This window comes from Podarcis vaucheri (genome assembly GCF_965113315.1).
Source record: "Podarcis vaucheri genome assembly, chromosome: 11".
NCBI classification, from domain to species: Eukaryota; Metazoa; Chordata; class Lepidosauria; order Squamata; family Lacertidae; genus Podarcis; species Podarcis vaucheri.
The window spans coordinates 26,814,040-26,832,871 of record NC_138749.1 but is presented as its reverse complement, the minus strand read 5'-3'; the positions used below and the strand labels follow the sequence as shown (position 1 = coordinate 26,832,871).

The 18,832-nt window shown below is 40.6% G+C and overlaps 1 protein-coding gene across 3 annotated transcripts in view; it reads right to left on the bottom strand.

Annotated features, from left to right (window-relative positions):
- CWC27 (CWC27 spliceosome associated cyclophilin) overlaps positions 1-18,832 on the bottom strand; it is a 112,769-nt gene that overhangs the window by 93,211 nt on the left and 726 nt on the right. For all 3 annotated transcript variants that reach the window (XR_014224488.1, XM_082242055.1, XM_082242056.1), the window contains exons 2-10: positions 16,879-16,975; positions 15,053-15,165; positions 13,979-14,122; positions 12,867-12,965; positions 10,976-11,079; positions 10,665-10,734; positions 9,087-9,166; positions 8,741-8,774; positions 6,747-6,901 (exon numbers count right to left, since the gene is read on the bottom strand). Coding sequence is in view for 2 of the 3 variants with exons in the window: in XM_082242055.1 (XP_082098181.1) it covers positions 6,747-6,901; positions 8,741-8,774; positions 9,087-9,166; positions 10,665-10,734; positions 10,976-11,079; positions 12,867-12,965; positions 13,979-14,122; positions 15,053-15,165; positions 16,879-16,975 (896 nt within the window). In the remaining variant the exon portion in view is untranslated. The remainder of the gene's footprint in view (positions 1-6,746; positions 6,902-8,740; positions 8,775-9,086; positions 9,167-10,664; positions 10,735-10,975; positions 11,080-12,866; positions 12,966-13,978; positions 14,123-15,052; positions 15,166-16,878; positions 16,976-18,832) is intronic.

The following is an 18,832-nucleotide window of genomic DNA, read 5'->3' as shown; positions in this document are numbered from 1 at the left end:
CACACAGGCCTAAGCTTTCACTGAACTCAGTGGTGCTTACTTATGAGTAGACATATATTGGATTGCACTGTGTATGCACAGTTCTCTCCATGTGTGGACTTGGCTCTGAATAAAGATTTCCAAAGGAAAATTTGTTTGGAAAGATAAATTTCCATGAAACTTGGCAGATGTTGGAGGGGGACAGAACATAGTATTCACCAGCTGCTGCCACTGAACAGCGGTAGAGGGGGACAGAGCAACATTCATTTATTTTTCAGTCAGAGTGTGTTGCCTAGAAGCAACAGAGGGGCAAGGGATATTGAATGTATTCCAGCGAAGACACAACTGTTCCATGCTGCTTTTAATTAACTTTAAACAAAATATAAATAAATGATCATTTCACTAAACTTTTCCGAGATGGTGAAGTAAGTGTGTGAAATAACAAAAGCTAAGGAGACAGCCATTGCTTAAAAAAGAATGCATTTTTATTTCTTAATGCATTGCTCAAACCAAAATAGCCTAAAAACAAACAAAAACTGTGACTTTAAAATGAGTGAGGGCCTTTTAAGAAAACTGGTCCCTGCCTATTAATGGACCAATTAAAATGTTGCAATCCTACTTTACAAACCTTTGAAGAAACAATATTGTGTAGGCTGGTCACAGCCTTACAAAATATTGTCATAAACTGTAAAACCTTTATTTTATCATCTGTTGTTAGCAATCACCACCTCCCTGCTCTTACATACTTCAGCTGAGCTTAGGGACTGCCATATCAACAAACAGCAGAAGAATCAAGCCAGGGTCTATCCATAAATTTGTGGCATGTGAGCTCCACCTACAGGGCAAAGGCTTGAATGAAACTTTTAATGATCGATTAAAAGAGGAGAGTGTGGGATTTGCTTTAATGACCCCTGGAAAGACTTTTGTTGAAATGCACTGGCAAACATTACAAGATCGACGACTACATTCTAGCACCAACTTGAGGCTTATGTCTTCCTTTACTTTGCAAGGGTTTTCCACCCTGCCCAATGTGGTAGGTTTGGCTGGCAACTGTTCCAAGGTCACCCAGCAAGCTTCATGGCTAAGTGGTTACAAACCCAGATTTCCCCAATTCCAGTCCAACACTTGATTACTATTGTACTCAAGACTCTTTACAAAGGCCACACTTGGGCACAATGCTAAGCCACAAACCATGGTTAAGTAAATTGAGTCTGTGCATGAACTGTGCGCTTGTGCATGCAGCTTGAGTGCTCCCCCCCTCCAGTTCCCCATTTCCTCCAGTGCAGAAACAAACCATGGAGGGGCTAGTTTAGCAGGACATCTGAACCAGCACTTGTGGTTTATTTCTCTCAAACACATGCAACTGGGAACAAACCATAGCTTCCGATCAGTGCTGGATTTACGTATAAGCTAAACAAGCTATAGCTTAGGGCCCCACTCTCTTGGGGGCCCCCCAAAAAATTAAAGGAAAAAAACTGGATGTATATTTCCAAAATATAAGATAAAAAACAAATAAAATGGCTTTAGATACCTATTAGGTCCATAAATTACCATATAGCATATATTCAACACAAAAAACAGCGACAATTTGTTGTTGACAAAGGACAGCTGGACATATAAAGGGCCCCAGTAGCTTAGGGCCTCATCAAACCTAAATCCGCCCCTGCTTCTGATCTGCCTTGGCTGAAGTAAAACAAACCACAAGTGCTAATTCAGACATAAACGCTAGAAAAGTTTAGGATTTGTTTCCCTGCCGGAAGAATGGAAGAGGAGGAAAGCAGGGCAATTTGCATTGCATACCGAAACACATATGCCGGTACATTTGCTTATCCATGGTAGAGGGCTTAGCACTGTGCCCAAGCAATCCCCCAAACTCCAGTGCTGACACATCAGAATTAGGGTGGCTTCTCGTGTTAAATTTTGTACTTGGAGTGGATAACCAAGAACAAAATAGATTTGTGTACTAGGCTGGGTGGCAAACCAAAGCACAGGTGTCCCATGAAGATCATACTGAAGTGAGCATCCAATTCTTGGTGTTTGCTGCTTCCAAGGTGCTTCAAACAGAAAAGAAATAGTTCACCTACTTATGAGACCTTCAGTGTAAGACATGGGAGTACAGTGGTACCTCGGTTTAAGAACAACCCTGTTTACGAACTATTTGGTTTACGAACTCCGCAAAATTGGAAGAAGTGTCGCGGTTTGCGAACTTTACCTCAGTCTAAGAACGGAAGCCGTACAGTGGAAGGGCACTGGTGGCGGGAGGCCTCATTAAGGAAAGCACGCCTCGGTTTAAGAACGGTTTCCGTTTAAGAACGAACTTCAGGAACAGATATAAGTTCGTAAACCGAGGTACCACTGTATGTCTTTTCTGTACTAGAACGAAACAAGCAGTTGCCCTGAAACTCACAATTCTTAGCAGTGTAGAACGGCTCCCTCATGAACAGTCAGAAGCAAACAGCAGTTGTTTTATTTTGTGCGTTTGATTTGCACAGGGTCTGACCACTGCACCAGACTTGCTGTTAAGTGCCATCTTAAATATAATCTGCTATTCCAAATAAAGTACTTAACATTTCAACACTTGCTGATCTAACTTTCAGATGAAATGAAAAATTTGATAGCTATCAGATGTTTGACAAAACATTCCCTGAACCTCCCACTGAAGTCATACACCATGGATTCCATTCTGTGGCTGTTGACACCCCAGACCTATGATTCACTGCATGCTTTGATCAACGCAGGCTTGAAACAGCATCCTTGAAACTCCCTCTGGGGAATGTGCTGTATCACCAGCTTCCAGCACATCTGTATAAAGCAAGAGTCATCTTGAAATAAGATGACATGAAGTTCAGTTTCCAATTACTAAATGAAGTCTGTAGTACGCTGTGACAGGCTTTTCCAAGCATAACAGATACTTCAGTGGCTTGCATAATGAATTATATAAGCTGATAACTATGGCTTATTTGACTAACCCACAATATTTAACAAAGGCACTGTGGAAAGGAGGGCACATTAATAAATTAGATACAAATAAGTGAAATGTTTTAGAGGAAGATTTGAGTGCTGCTACTTTAAAACCAGGTCCTATGCAGCCAGAAGGAGATTCTTCAGAGCTTATTCATTTGATTTAAAGAATGGTCAAACTGTTTGGCAAAACACATTAAATTTTTGTTTTGGTGGAATCAACAGATCCCTGTTGAATTCGTAACTCCCCGCCTCTGAGCCTAGTGAAAGGACTGGGAGTTCGAAGGCAGAAATTCTACTGAAACTAATAAGGGGGGGGACGGGACACGATCATCTTATTGAATAGAAGACCGTTGTGAATGCCATGTTAGAACAGGAGAATACACCAATAGTAAAATGTATATTTCTTCTATTTTAAAAGTTTGTCTGCTGATGAAACATGTCCAGGAAAAAAGTGACTTAAATTTTTTTATTAAAAAAGAGTGGATAAATATTTTGACTCTCAGCCTGTGATTTTACTTTTCGTAGAAAAGCTACTGTTTCCTTGTAAATTATGAGTACTTTGATTTTTATATCTTTGATTACATATACACACACTCCAGTGTATACATAATTGCATTGCCGCTGCTTAGGGGGCTAATACGGTTTTCAAATGAAACAGAACTCACTGCTAATATCTAAGAAGTGACATTAAGAACTGCAGCAATTGCTTTTATCACACCATACTTTTGAGATTAGAAACACTGATTTTCAAAAGATTTAAAGAAGTGGTATTTAGGCTGTAGCATACCAAATGCTGAAATTAAACTCCTAGGAAGAACTATACTAAATTTAATTAACAACAACAAAAATAACAACTAAAATAGACTAGGTAAACTTAGAAAGAGAAAATGACTGAGGTACGTACAATACAACATATCTTAATAAACTGTGTGGCCGTGCAACAGATACCTTAAGTATTAAAGCCAAATTGGAACCGAGAGCACATTTAAATAGATCACATATGGTCTAAAAGTTTTGAATTATGGTGCTGGAGGAGACTCTTGAGAGTCCCATGGACTGCAAGAAGATCAAACCTATCCATTCTTAAGGAAATCAGCCCTGAGTGCTCACTGGAAGGACAGATCGTGAAGCTGAGGCTCCAATACTTTGGCCACCTCATGAGAAGAGAAGACTCCCTGGAAAAGACCCTGATGTTGGGAAAGATGGAGGGCACAAGGAGAAGGGGACGACAGAGGATGAGATGATTGGATAGTGTCTTCGAAGCTACTAGCATGAGTTTGACCAAACTGCGGGAGGCAGTGGAAGACAGAAGTGTCTGGCGTGCTCTGGTCCATGGGGTCACGAAGAGTCGGACATGACTAAACGACTAAACAACAACAACATGGTCTAAAAGAACTAGCAGATGTCAAAATAGTGTTTAAAAAACAAAAACAAATTTGCTCTTATGGCAAAACGACACATGACATTCCAGTCACATGTTCTTGGATTTATTTTTTATTTTTTACCCAAACTCAATCACTGCATATTTTTCCTAGTCCAAAATTTTCCTAGCCTGCCCCAGCGCTCACGTGTATTGTTTCAGGTGGCTGTTAAAACCATGGCAGTTTTAAAAGGTTTTTTGGCTGATCATTTTTCTGGTATACAGTATTGCTGATGTTCTTGTTTTAGTAGCCCTTTAGGAAGTAATTATTGTAATTTATATAGGGTTGTGCTAATCATGCTGGTTTTCTGACTGGGTCAGATATAGGGATTGTGAGGTTTGGGATCTATTAGGTAGGCTGTAAGTTCTTTTTAAAAATAAAAACACTCACCAAAAAACAAAAGTTAGAAACAGAGCACTGTCTCAAGTACAGCTGTATAAAAATGGTGGATGTGCAATGCTGTGAAAAGCATATTGCATCTGTGATTACTATGGAAGTGTACAAGTTAGTATTTACTGTCTAGTCAATAGCTAGAGACTATGGTCTGGGTTCACCAGAACGTGAAAGATCTTAGCAAAGCTGGAACAAACAAAAAGAAAACACTGTGATATTCCTTGAGTAAGAGAGGCATTGAATCAAAAACTCATAATGATTCAAAGATGCCACAAAAGGGTGTTACCTGCCCTTCACAAAATTTTGCAAAGAGAAATCACTAGTAGGAAATGTCTTAAGTAGGAAACATTTTGATTATTTGGTGAACTGTGCTAAGTGTTATGGTCATGCGAGAAGAGCTTGGGCCTGCGCATGCTGTAAATTTCTGCTTAGTACAGTGGTACTTCGGGTTACATGCACTTCAGGATACGCTTCAGGTTATAGACTCCGCTAACCCAGAAATAGTACTTCAGGTTAAGAACTTTGCTTCAGGATGAGAACAGAAATCGGGCTCCGGATGCACAGCGGCAGCGGGAGGCCCCATTAGCTAAAGTGGTGCTTCAGGTTAAGAACAGTTTCAGGTTAAGAACAGACCTCCGGAACGAATTAAGTACTTAACCCGAGGTACCACTGTATATGCTTTAACACTGTGAAGGTTTCTCAACAGTCAGAGAAATGGACAGACTTCTGCAAACACTCCTCTGGCTTCCAGGGCAAGGTATGTGGATTCCCCCTATAAGCACCCATGTACAACAGGTTAGTATTACCACATGCCAGGCATGGACTCTTGCACGGACGCAGCTGGGTCCCAGGTGGGCCCATTCAATCTGTCCTAAAGCTTTGCACACTAAGCACACAAAGATGGTAACCATTACGAATTAAAAAGCACCACCCTAACCAGCTCTACCAATAAGATACCTTGTGTCAGTGCACAACTACACGGCAAATGGTACATCGAAGGTATATCTTGGGAGTTTCTTAGCTGTGGCGCTAACTCATGAATCTGGGCCCACTTCTATAATCAGCTAATAGCTTATAAAATATGATAAAACATAAGCCAAGCATATGACATTATGATAATACTCTTTATACACACAAGATTAATAAGCACTTTGCTATTGAGGTCAGAAACACCCAGGTTTTGCTTATTACTTCATAGTAACAACTACAGTGGTACCTCGGGTTACGAACTTAATTCGTTCTGGAGGTCTGTTCTTAACCTGAAACTGTTCTTAACCTGAGGTACCACTTTAGCTAATGGGGCCTCCTGCTGCTGCTGCGCCACTGCTGCACAATTTCTGTTCTCATCCTGAAACAAAGTTCTTAACCCAAGGTAATATTTCTGGTTAGCGGAATCTGTAATCTGAAGCGTATGTAACCCGAAGTACCACTGTATCTAGAAAAATTAAAATGTATGCTTGCAAATGAGATCTGCAACCAAATGTTGTAGTGTGGCGTGCTCTCTGTTCAGAATTCCAGCCTCTCCATTTCATTTTTCCTCTCCCACTCTAGATTTCCACCCGTTCCCCACTCCAACAATCAGCATTCCACGGCCAATGAGCATGCTCAGTCCTCACTGGGGTCATTATTGCCCCTCACCCTGGGCTGTGTTTCTTCTCCTGAGTAGTTTTTGTACTTCTGCAAACTGCAGTGTTCCCACAAGCCTTGCTGATATATCCTTTTTGGTGCAGGCTTGACACTGGTTTGGCTACTTCAGCAATATCACTCACAGTATACATATATGCTGAAGCTAATCAAAAGCTTTCTATGGTGGGGCCAGAGAGAAGAATGAAAATATGAAGAGATGCTCCTCTAAAAATGTTAACCAAAAAAATCACCTGAGGAACGAACTTAAGATCAATTTACTCAGCATTTTATTTAAGTGTCAATGGTGGAATATTTGAAAACGTTCCTTTACTACAGTCAAGCTCAAAATAATGCATTACCCACCTGCGGCTACTTTTCTTCTCCGTTTCCTTCTCTTTAGTTGGTTTTTGAGCTGCTAGATCAGCATCTTTCTTTAACTTCTTCACAATGCGTTCTTTCATTTGATACTTCTCATCACTATCAATTTCTTCATCTTCCTCGCCATATGCACCCTCTTCCTGCCAAGCAAATAGGCTGGTTTGATAAAATATCCGTTCACTGCTCTTCATACACATGACAACTTCAGTTCATCACAGGAAGAGTATTTCAAAGACAATAGACATTGGAGAACACAACTGCCTAAAACAATGTGATAGTTACATGAAGAAAAGATATTTCTAATCATTTTAAGCTCTCCTCAAGAAGTAGTTAAAACTCCTGTTCTATATTATTATTATTATATTATTATCATTATTACTACTACTACTACTATTATTATTATTATTGTTATTATTCATTATTGTTGTTATTCTATAATTTCTCCAAGGGGCTAGAGGTAGCAAATGAGTACATGGTTTCACTATCTCCCCATTTTATTCTCCCAATAACCCTGATAGTGATTGGCTAAAGGTCACCCGGTGAGCTTCATGGAGCAGTGGGTATTCGAGCCCTGGTCTCCTAGGATCTAGTAAAACCACTACACTCCAGTTTTTTTAATGTGACAGAATATGGTTTCCTCTTCTCCAGCATACTCGAACCAAGCTGCTTCAAAGCAGCATTTTTCTTTCATTTTCCACATCACTATCACCTCATCTTATTCCTTAGCACTGTGCAGATATCCAGATTACAGTATATACAAAGTTGGAGAGCGGGATTGCATCCGTGCACCATCCCACTCAACGTCTGTGAGGTATAACTTATGCCTGTGGCCCATATGCAAAAGGGGAGCCCAATGCTCAAAGGCCAAATCCACAGGACCTATACACCACAAGATCTAGATGTGAAGGACCTACATTCACAGAGGCCTCTCCGGACCAGTATTTGGTTTTTGATGGTCATTTATGTAACATGTCATTGGTGCGTTAGTAATGAATTTATAGAGAACTTGTACGCACAGCATTCTGCTTTATTAGTTGTTCGGCAATGCTTCCCCAATGTTATCACTGTCTGGAGGGGCACTCTTATGCTAAAACAAAACAAAAGCTGGATAAAAGAACACCAGCAACCCCAAAATATCTGTGATATGAAAAGTTAACAGGTTTTCAGTAGGAAGCTACAGGACATCTGTATTGGATGCTTTAGTTGAGATTCCTGCACTGCAGGGGGTTGGACTGGATGACCCTCAGGGTCCCTTCAAACTCTACAATTCTATGACATGCACCAACTGGAAATGAAGCTGTATGCCCGCCCTGTAACTTTTGAAGGCGCGAACAGTATTGAAAGCCCTGCTAATATAATGAGCCTAGGCTCCAATACTTTGGCCACCTCATGAGAAGAGAAGACTCCCTGGAAAAGACCCTGATGTTGGGAAAGATGGAGGGCACAAGGAGAAGGGGACAACAGAGGACGAGATGGTTGGACAGTGTTCTTGAAGCTACCAGCATGAGTTTGACCAAGCAGCAGGAGGCAGTGGAAGACAGGAGTGCCTGGCGTGCTCTTGTCCATGGGGTCACGAAGAGTCGGACACGACTAAACAACAACTATAATGAGCACAAATTAACATGAATGCACACTAAAAAGGACACCTGGAGGTCCATCTCATCAGAGTGAGTGGCAAAGCATTAGAGGGATGGGACAGCACAGCCCCCATTCTTCACTATGTGTAAAATTTGAGCATCTGTATACGGTTCTTCTCCACTGGGTAATTTTAGTTTAAACCATTTTTGTGCTGTGTACTTCACATGGACTCAAAGCAGCAAATGTCAACAGAAGGTGCTTGTTTTGACCTAAAGGAATCACCCACATCCAGAACCACTGTCCTGGTGGCAACGTGTATAAGCTTCAGTGTGTGACTTTCCTGAGAATATTACAACTTCACAGCAAAATGGGCTCCCTATTGAAGTAGAAATGCTACTCACCTCATCCGAGATATCACTGTCATCTGCTTTTTCACTGAAAGGAAATGCAACTTATGTAAGTAGATTCTTCTCTAACGTTACTTGAATTAGCTTAATGAAATAAAAATTGAATTTAAAAGTACACAGGTAGAGATGCAAACTTTTTTTAAAAAAACACACATTGAGTTCCACACATCTACATATGTACCTTGCATACAAAGCAGGGGCAGAAAAACAGTCTAGGGATAGCCCTCTAGATCTAAAAAGCAAGAGTTAGGCAAGGGGACAGGTAGTTGTGAGTTTACGGTAAAGAGATCCCGCCTCCCCCAAGTTGACATAGCTGCTGATTAGCAAGTAGTATATTAACCTTTCAATGGCAGGTACTGAGCTCAGATGGGGATCGTCTTTCAGCAAGTCGTGACTGCTTTTGCTTTTTCCTTTCATATTCTAAAAAAGAAGAAGATGATGAGATGCAGAACAGTGAGTAGGGGGGTGGAAAGGGGTCAGGGGGAGAGGAATCACTGTTTTAACCTCACACAAGCTAACTGAAAAAATATAGCATCACTCTCCTGTAAAACACATTTGTTCTTATCCTAAGAGGGTTTATAACAATTAATAAAAATCATACCATAACCAAAATACAAAAGATTAAAATCAAAACAGAATGACTGCAGTTAAATAAATTTCCAATATTTTTCATTGCAAATGTGCCCTGAAATGAAACAATTGTGATGTGCTGCTTAAAAAACTGCAGTAAACTAGCAATGTAAACTCCCTCCCTCTGCTGGGGAGCAAGTTCCACAGTCTTGGTGCCACCACCAAGAAGGTCTTACCACACTTAAGTCACTACCTCAGACCGAGAGGGGGACATAAAACAAAGTTTCCCTACATGAGCTAAGGCAGAGATGCACAACCTTGTAGCCTTACAGATGTAGATGGACACTAGCTCCAATCAACCCCAGTCAGTACAGCCAAGAGTCAGGGGTGATGGGAACTGGGACTACAACACCTCGAGTGCCACAAATTCCCCATCCCTGAACTAAATATATAAATGTGATCATGTAGAAAAAAAGTGGTTTGTAGGTATCAGGTATTAGACCACGCTGTGCTTATGGGGGGTTATATTCAGTATAATCAGCACTTTGCATTGAGGCAGAAAACCAATCAAGAGCCAGTTGTGAAGGACCAATTCTCTAGCAGGAAAGTATTACAATAATACATTTATAAGGATGCATGGTAAGCACATCCATCTCTATATTCATGTTTTATCTGAACTTGGCAGTGTCTTGTATCAAGAGTGATATGTTGGTTCACAAAGCTCTACCAAAGGGGTGGGGAACCTTCAGCTTGCAGGCCAAACGTGGCCTACCAGGGGTTCAAAGTAGGCCTGAGAGACAGTTTCCCCTGAACCACCCCACCTGCCCCACACTTGATGACATATGTAACATTAGATATGGGGCAGGTAGAGATGTGGCAGGCAATGCATCTTAAAGTGCGCTCCCCATGGGGCAAGGGAAGCAGGCTTTGGCTCAACTGCTCATCATCCACAGGGGAACTTGCACATGGAGCTGATGCCTGCAGAAAGAAAGCTAGACCCAATGCATCCAGGACTGGTTGTGTGTGGAGGAACTGCAGGAAGGCGGCTTTGAGTGATGGGTAGTAATCTGCCAGCCCTGCATGGTGCTCTGAAGTCCCAGCACCTGGACTTCAAAGCACCCAATACCTGATGTCATGGTCATGTCAGGTGAACTGTTATGTGGACAGTCTTGCTCACCCGTCAAATCTGGCCCACAAGGCTGGGTTTGATAAGTATCTGGCCTACAGAGGCGAAAAGGCTCCCCACCCCTGCTCTGTAAGGTGAAGGTTCCTAGAGGAAAGTTAGTTATTCACAAATATAAACAAGCAAAGAAGCGTCCAAAAATGTATCGTTAGCCTGTATCTATACCTGGCTAACTCTGTTGACTTCTACTTCTTCCTCTTCAGCTTCTTCTCCAAATGAAAGCAAGCTAAAATTCCTTTAAAAAAAGGGGGGGAGGGGGACAGTATTATCTTATATAGATTGTTTTCCTAGAAATGACATTACAGAATACTTTTGAACAAAATATCCCATTCAAAAGGACTAAAATGTATAGAGCTTTATTGCTTTAACTTCACAGGGTAATAAATAAGGGTTTGATTATTCAGTGGCGATATATAAATAGTTTTTCTTCACCATGCTAATATTGAGTTTGTGGAACCATCATAGGCTATAATTACTTTGTGCCCTTGGATTTTGCTTTCTTCGCTTCTTCAGCTGGTTTCTCATTCGTCAGCTTTTTACTGGTTCTTGGAATGATGTCATCAAAAGGATTAAATAAAACCTAGAAGAAAAATATTTCAGAAACCCTCTTTTAGGACTTCCCATTATGATAAGTAATCCTGATTTTAAAAACATCCAATATCTGTGGTAAAACAGACAGCGAAGAATTACAACTCCAAGAGTTACAAAACCACCACGCACCAAGGCCCAGTTTGCACCATGGTTCAGCCTAACATGCATGAGCTGGAAGGAGCCTGAGGAAATCTCACACTGGATCAGAGGCAGAACGCTGTGGCATGAGGGAGAGAACGCATGTTCCCAGCTTTGCTGCCTGCAAGCTTAACTTCCAAACCCTTCACCAGCCTAGGACCCTAAACCCACTACATGGTCATCATCAGTTCAGGCCCTGCTCTGTAGAACCTTCACTAATTGTTCCACAATTCTTGCACGACTCCCTGAATGAGTTCGGAAATTAAATCTCTCTGATGGCATTCAGACAGTTTCATCTACCGTACTTTTCTGTGTATAAGACTACGTTTTTTTCTTTTAAAATCGTGCTTAAAAATGGGGGTCGTCTTATACAAGGGTAGTGAACAGGGTGAACGTTTGATTGGTTGCTGCCCTGGCTGTTAGCGGCTATTGTGCGTGTTATTGGTAGCTGCATCAATGGGTGGTGTTGATTGGCTGATGCTGCAGCAATTCAGCGGGTGATTGGCAGCTTCTGCCGGCAAGGGGAGAGACTACAGGCAGATTGGGTGAGCGATTTTCGGCAACCCCCTCCCCCCAGAAAAGCGCAACAAATCTTGGGAACCCTCTGCAAGAGAAACTCAACAACTTTGTGCCATCTCCCATTTTCTTAAGTTTGAGTCCCCCAAAATAGACGGAAAAGTACGGTATTCTGTATTGCCTTTGGCAGTAAAAATGAGTCGTACTGCCATGGGCTACAGCCTGCATTAGCAGCCTATGGATTTTTGTGGAATTGTGCTGAAATTGATTTCTTAATTATTGCCTTTTATGCTTTGTGTAATTTTAAGTATTTTATGGTTATAAAAGCTCCTTTGGCCTTAGCAAAAGCTGCAAAAAACACAAATACGTGTCAGTCTTACAACCTTTGGCAACTGACGTAGTTTAATATCACCCTAAATTTTACTCAGAATAGACATACTGAAATTAATAGACCCAACGTAATCATGTTCATCAATTTCAATAGGTCTGCTCTAATTAAAACATAGCTGAATACCACACATAAAGGTAAAGGTAAAGGTACCCCTGCCCGTTCGGGCCAGTCTTGACAGACTCTGGGGTTTGTGCGCCCATCTCACTCTATTGGCCGTGGGCCAGCGCTGTCCGGAGACACTTCCGGGTCACGTGGCCAGCGTGACAAAGCTGCATCTGGCGAGCCAGCGCAGCACACGGAACGCCGTTTACCTTCCCGCTTGGTAAGCGGTCCCTATTTATCTACTTGCACCCGGGGGTGCTTTCGAACTGCTAGGTTGGCAGGCGCTGGGACCGAGCAGCGGGAGCGCACCCCGCCGCGGGGATTCGAACCGCCGACCTTTCGATCGGCAAGCCCTAGGCGCTGAGGCTTTAACCCACAGCGCCACCCGCGTCCCCAATACCACACATAGTCAATTCCAAAACTGCAGGTATTAAATATATGGCTTTTAAAATGATATTACAAATAGCAGGCACAGATGCATATTAATAGGCTAAAATAACTGTATAAAGTACTCATTCTGATCACTGCTTTGAGATAAACAAAGATACGAATAAATTACATTTAATTGTAATGGTTTGAAGGCAATGAAAATATATATTTTAATCCATTTTAGACAACATTAAACCTACCTCAGTACTTTTTATTTTATGTGGGTTGAGTGGTCTTTCATCTGCATCTGTTTCAACCTCTGTAAGTCGTAACATGTTATATATGGTATCTCCAGTAATCTGTCAAATTAGAAGAGGGTTTTTTAAAGCTTAAATTATTTTCAAAGTACATTCTGGATAGTTTTAGAAAGATTGTATGTTTTCTGTTAAAAAGTCATCATCAGTTTGACAGCACATAAAATGAATTTATACTTTAGATCAACGTAGCCTTTTTCCACAGTGAGAAATGCAATTGGAAAAGGTGCAGTTTACAAACATACGGGTATCCCACGCCTGACGTAAGAGATATATATGCTAGGGCTAAGCCAAAACAAATGCATTTAATGGGAGGATCTGTTCCCTGGCTTGCAGGCCTTTTTCCACATAGCCTAGCGGGGTGGGGCCCTGACTGACTCCAGCTACAAAAGCTGAGGCTGCTGAACACTCTTGGGTTGGGATATTGTTTACATCGGTTTGTTGCTGTTGTTGATATTCATTTTTAGTATCTTAATTTTTAGATCGTATGATTTATATGGACATTGTTCAATCTGGATGTGTATCTTTTAGAAGTGTTTTATTTATTGCTTATGACTGCTTTTGTTATGTAAACCCTTTCATGCTGTCAGCTGCCTTGAACATGGCTTTAACTATGGAAACAAAGCGTACAAATAAAATTACTGTATTTTTTGCTCTATAAGACTCACTTTTTCCCTCCTAAAAAGTAAGGGGAAGTGTATGTGCGTCTTATGGAGCAAATGCAGGCTGTGCAGCTATTCCAGAAGCCAGAACAGCAAGAGGGATTGCTGCTTTTACTGCGCAGCGATCCCTCTTGCTGTTCTGGCTTCTGAGATTCAGAATATTTTTTTCTTGTTTTCCTCCTCCAAAAACTAGGTGCGTCTTGTGGTTTGGTGCATCTTATAGAGCAAAAAATACGGTATTGTGATGAGGGTATCCAAACAGCTAGCCCTCCCGCTCATCAGAGACTGCATTTGATGAGTTCTGACAGCTCTTGGTGGATTTTCTTTGCCAAGGTTGCCCCCACAACCAAATTCAGGCAGACAAATAACGGGGCTTGGGACAGAAGTCTTTCAGACCTTTCCAAAGATGGTGTGCTTGTTGTTAAGTTCATCTGCCCGAGCCAAAGTAAAGAAGAACTGGCTGCCATTATCGTGAGGCCCGGCGTTTGCCATGGCAACCAGTCCCCGCCGAATAAAGCGCAACCGTGAGTGGAATTCATCCTGCAAATTAAAGAGGAAGAGCAATTAGTGCACAAGTTTAATCTGCTCTTGTTCATTCCACAGCTTGTCCGTTGATGCACCTCTGGAATACGATATCAAAAACACTGCTTACCACCAAATCCCAAAGCAATAATCACTTTCATTATCGACAACAGCTTATCTTCCATGGAAAAACTAGACATAATAAAAAAAAAATGTCCCAGTTTTAAGGAGCTGTGATATAGATAAAAGTGGTGTCTTTTGGAAGAATGCAAATATTGAAAGTTACATCTGAAGTAACAAGTTCAAGAGGGTCTATCTGAGCTAGCAAGTAGGAGGAGCAGTTCTTAATTCTAGAAGCACAACATAATTATTTGTTTCTTTTGGAAACTTTTTTAAAGCTTTCTCATGGTTATTTGTACTTATAGACAGGAAATCTTGAAAGATGAGGATCTGTTCTTCCTTCCAAGCTTGGCAATTAAGTCCCATCTTTTCATTCTATGAACAGCCTACATTTCACTACAATTGTTTAGAATGCCATTTTATATGCAGAGTTCTAAAAACGGTCAGGAGCAAGAATTATTATTATTATTATTATTAATTATTATTATGTTGCTTTCCTCACAAAAGTGACTCTAAATAACCCCAAACTTTGACCCAGATCTAGCCACAGATTAGTCATTTTAGTCCTGCCAGTTTCAATAGGACTCAAATCTCATGTGCTCAAATTATCTCACAAAGAAATAAAGGGAATTAAAAGTGATTAACTATGCAATCCCACACACTTTTACAAATCCCACCAAGTGCAATGGGGCCTACTGCAAGCTATGTGTGCACGGGGTGGGCAGCTAACTGTAGCTGGGACATGTATTAAATCTTAATCCATTTTAACCAAAGTTCAACAGCAGTGGAATAAGTGGACAATAAAACCCATTGAAAACAGAGGTTTACCTTGAAAGGGGCCCCATAGATAGATTCTCCTCCTGACCCAGTACCAGTTGGATCTCCTCCTTGCACTATAAACTCAGGTACAACCCTGTGAAATATTGTGTTGTTGTAATAACCTGAAAAGAAAACTGGCATTAGAGTAGCTAGCCTGGACTGTATACCTTTCATTATAAACAGCATTCTGGTTTCTTGCCAAAATTTTATTCCTTCAAAATATCTCTCCTCTTAAAATTAGCTGCATATGCTAATTTTGAAGAAGCTAAAACCCAAACTACCAAAACCACTTAGCTCAGTACGAAATTTAAAAGGATTATCTTTAATACTGATGATAAATTATGTTGTCCACAAATACAGTGGTACCTCAGTTTATGAACTTAATCCGTTCCAGAAGTCTGTTCTTAAACCAAATCTGTTCTTAAACCGAGGTGCGCTTTCCCTAATGAGTCCTCCCACCACTGGTGCCCTTCCACCATTCGGCTTCCGTTCGTAGACTGAGGTAAAGTTTGCAAACCAGAACACTACTTCCGGTTTTGCGGAGTTTGTAAACTGAATAGTTCATTAACAGGACTGTTCGTAAACCGAGGTGCTACTGTATTGGCTTGGTTTACTAGCCAGCCTCTCTTAGTCCTCACTACCAGCTCTCCCCACTTTCTCTAGCACATGCACACAGGACTTTGGGAAGAGGCTGAGGTTAGTTCATACTGCAGCAGAAAGGAGAGAAGGAAGGAAAGTGCAGGAGACTTGACTGCTGCTTTACCCCTTCTGCAAACTGCATCCCAAGTGAGGGAAACCCCAACTGCCCACAAGCCCTCTGCTAATCTCAGAGGACTTGAGAAAGAGGCAGAGTCTTGCTTCAGTTGCATGGAAGTTTGGATAAGAAACAACGGAGGTGATTCCCAGGGTTCTCTGATCCTCCTTAAAACTAAAAAGAATCCTCTCTAAACCCCCTGAGCTTATCAGGTGACTTAAGGGGAAATTGAGGTTGTCTTTCACTTGCATGTAATTTTGGAGATCAAAGAAACATTCAGTGATTCTCCCGTTGTTTATCCAAACCTCCTCCATGCAAGGGAAATGGGTCCACTTCTATTAAGTGGTGTTACAAGTTGCAGAGTGCTTAGATGAAAGATGGATTTTCATTTGACTTGTAATGCAGTTTGGAGGAGAGGAGCAAATGTGGCCAGCTACATGAGGCAGAGACACTCGACTCTGGGGAGTGACACAGCAGATGCCTGCTGTTATCTTAAAATACTGTTTTCATATCTTAAAATACTGTTTTCGTCTGTTTTTCTAACTATGACTCTTGGCTACCAATCAATATGACAGTGCCTGCATTTGGGCATCACGATAAACCATGGTTTATTGTGCAAGAAATGAGCCCAGCCTGTCAACCTCCACTCTGCATGCTCACCATTCACATCGCCTCTTCCAGCAAGCCACAAGGAGATTGGAAGGTTTTGCTTCTGATTTCAATTAAACACAGTGTGCTGTTACACTCAAAACCTACACTGTGGTTTACATTAACTATGCTTTGTTGAAACAATCAGCATTAAACAAGCCAGAGTTAACAGAAGACTGTTGGGTTCAGATGATCCAGCACACTGTCGTTAATTAAAGTTCTTCTCATGGTCACGCCATGGGAGAAACTTGCAAGCCAAGGGAGGCCCTAGACTAGTTCCCATCATGATAAATAGTGGAAAACTGCAACAGACTACAAACAGGTTATTTAATGGTCCACACACACCACTTTAAGGACTAGGTGTTCCTGTAGATGTTTGGTGCCTTAAATTGCATGCACAACGTAACTAGGTATTTTCTGTCTTAATCATTACCTTCCATGCAAAGCTGAATAAAGTTCCGACACGCTTTGGGGGCTTCCTTTGACCATAGCTCAATATCAATATCTCCAGCTGTCGTTTTCAATAAAACCTGTAGAAGAGCATATGTCTATTTTACAAATATATACAGTATGTGCTCCTAGAAAGTATGGTTTGCATTCTGCAGACTTAACTACTTTCCTGGCTGCCACTAGAAATACATCTTGCCTCAGAGTATTGTCTTAGAAACAAGAAAATGAGTAAGTTTTGTGTGCAGGTAAAAGATTCTATTACAAGGAGTGGCAACAGTGCCCTTACAGTAGGGGTGTATTCACAGGAATGGGGAGAGGTGCGGTTAGGCAAGCTCTGGGTTGGTGAAACTGACACCACACAGATAAGAGCACACATACAAATACCATCACTAGCAACTTGGAGTTCTCCCACCCTTGCCCTCCCCTCAACCAACCCTATTCCAGCATTTAAAAAACCGAAGTGGTAATATAATGGGTGTGTTAGGATGCAACACTAATCAACTGTCTCTGGCAAGCATCCATTCATATATAGTAAACATAAATGCACAGGTTATTTAGTCTGCTAGAATTAGCATATTAAGTTTTAAGTTGTGTTAACAAATTGTAAAACATATATTTTTTTAAAAATCAAGGAAGTCTTCAAATTTGTTTGACGATAGCATTGAACATTCTATTAACAGTGTGATCCTGTGCATGTCTACTCGGAAGGAGGTGCTGTGTAGCCTTCCTACACCATATCAAATATTTCAGTTCAAATTATTATGGCTTAAAGAAAAAAAGAGATATTGATATAGCACATTAACAAGGCATGCTTTTAAAAAATCTTTTTACCAAATATAAGTGTAACATGCTAAACTAGATCCCCGTTGATTAAGGGGACAGAACATTTCATGCAACATTATCTAGAAAAAGGTTTTCCAATTCAAAGTAACCCCCTCCCAAACTCCACACTAATGGGTCTAAGCATCCACATGCTGCTCAGTTTTCTTTAAAACTATATAAATCCATGTCACGTTTGCTGAGCAGTGTACGCAGGAGCAATGGATAATGCCAGAATTATTCCAAACGACAGCTGCCCACCATTGCTCAACTTCTTCCACTAATCAACAGTCCCTCATACTAAAAGTGCACCTGATCCTTTCATTTTCTCCACCTGCTACAACATCAGCAGCCAGTCACGGATTATCTCCCATCTTGAGGCTACCTTCACCACCAGAAGACCCTTTCCTTTTTTTAAATATTAATCTTTGTTGATTTCGCACATAGACATAAATACATAGATGACAAATCATACAAAGTAAAAGCAATAAAAATAGAATAAAGAATAAAGAAAATACAATATATTACAATTAAATAACAAGTTAAAATGTAAAACTTCCAATCATTCTCATTATACTGCTTATATTGTCTATATTTTGTTGCATAGGTTTATGTTATTTCATTTTTTAAATAAATATATAATCTGATATGATATCTAACACACTTTTTGTTTACAAGCATCAATCTAGTTCTGAAAGTATATTATTGTTTGTACAGTACGATTTTCAATATTCTCTAAATATTTTCCATTCTCCATATACTTTCTGGTTTGACACTCCTCTAACTCTTCCTGTCAGTTTTGCTAGTTGCAGGTATTCTATCGTAAGAATCACACTATTATCGTTGGTAAGGTTTCATTTTTCCAGTTTCTTGCCATTATTATTCTCACTGCCGTGATTGCGTACATAAACAATGGTCTTATATATTTTTTGAATTCTATTCATAGTATTCCTAATAGGAATTTCTCTGGTCTTTTTTTAAATGTAAATTTAAATAGTTTTTAAGTTCACTATAGATGTTATTCTAAAATTCATGGATAACTAACTACACAGTTCCACCACATATGGAAATATGACCTTATATCCTTTTTACATCTCCAGCATGTTGGCGACCTGCCT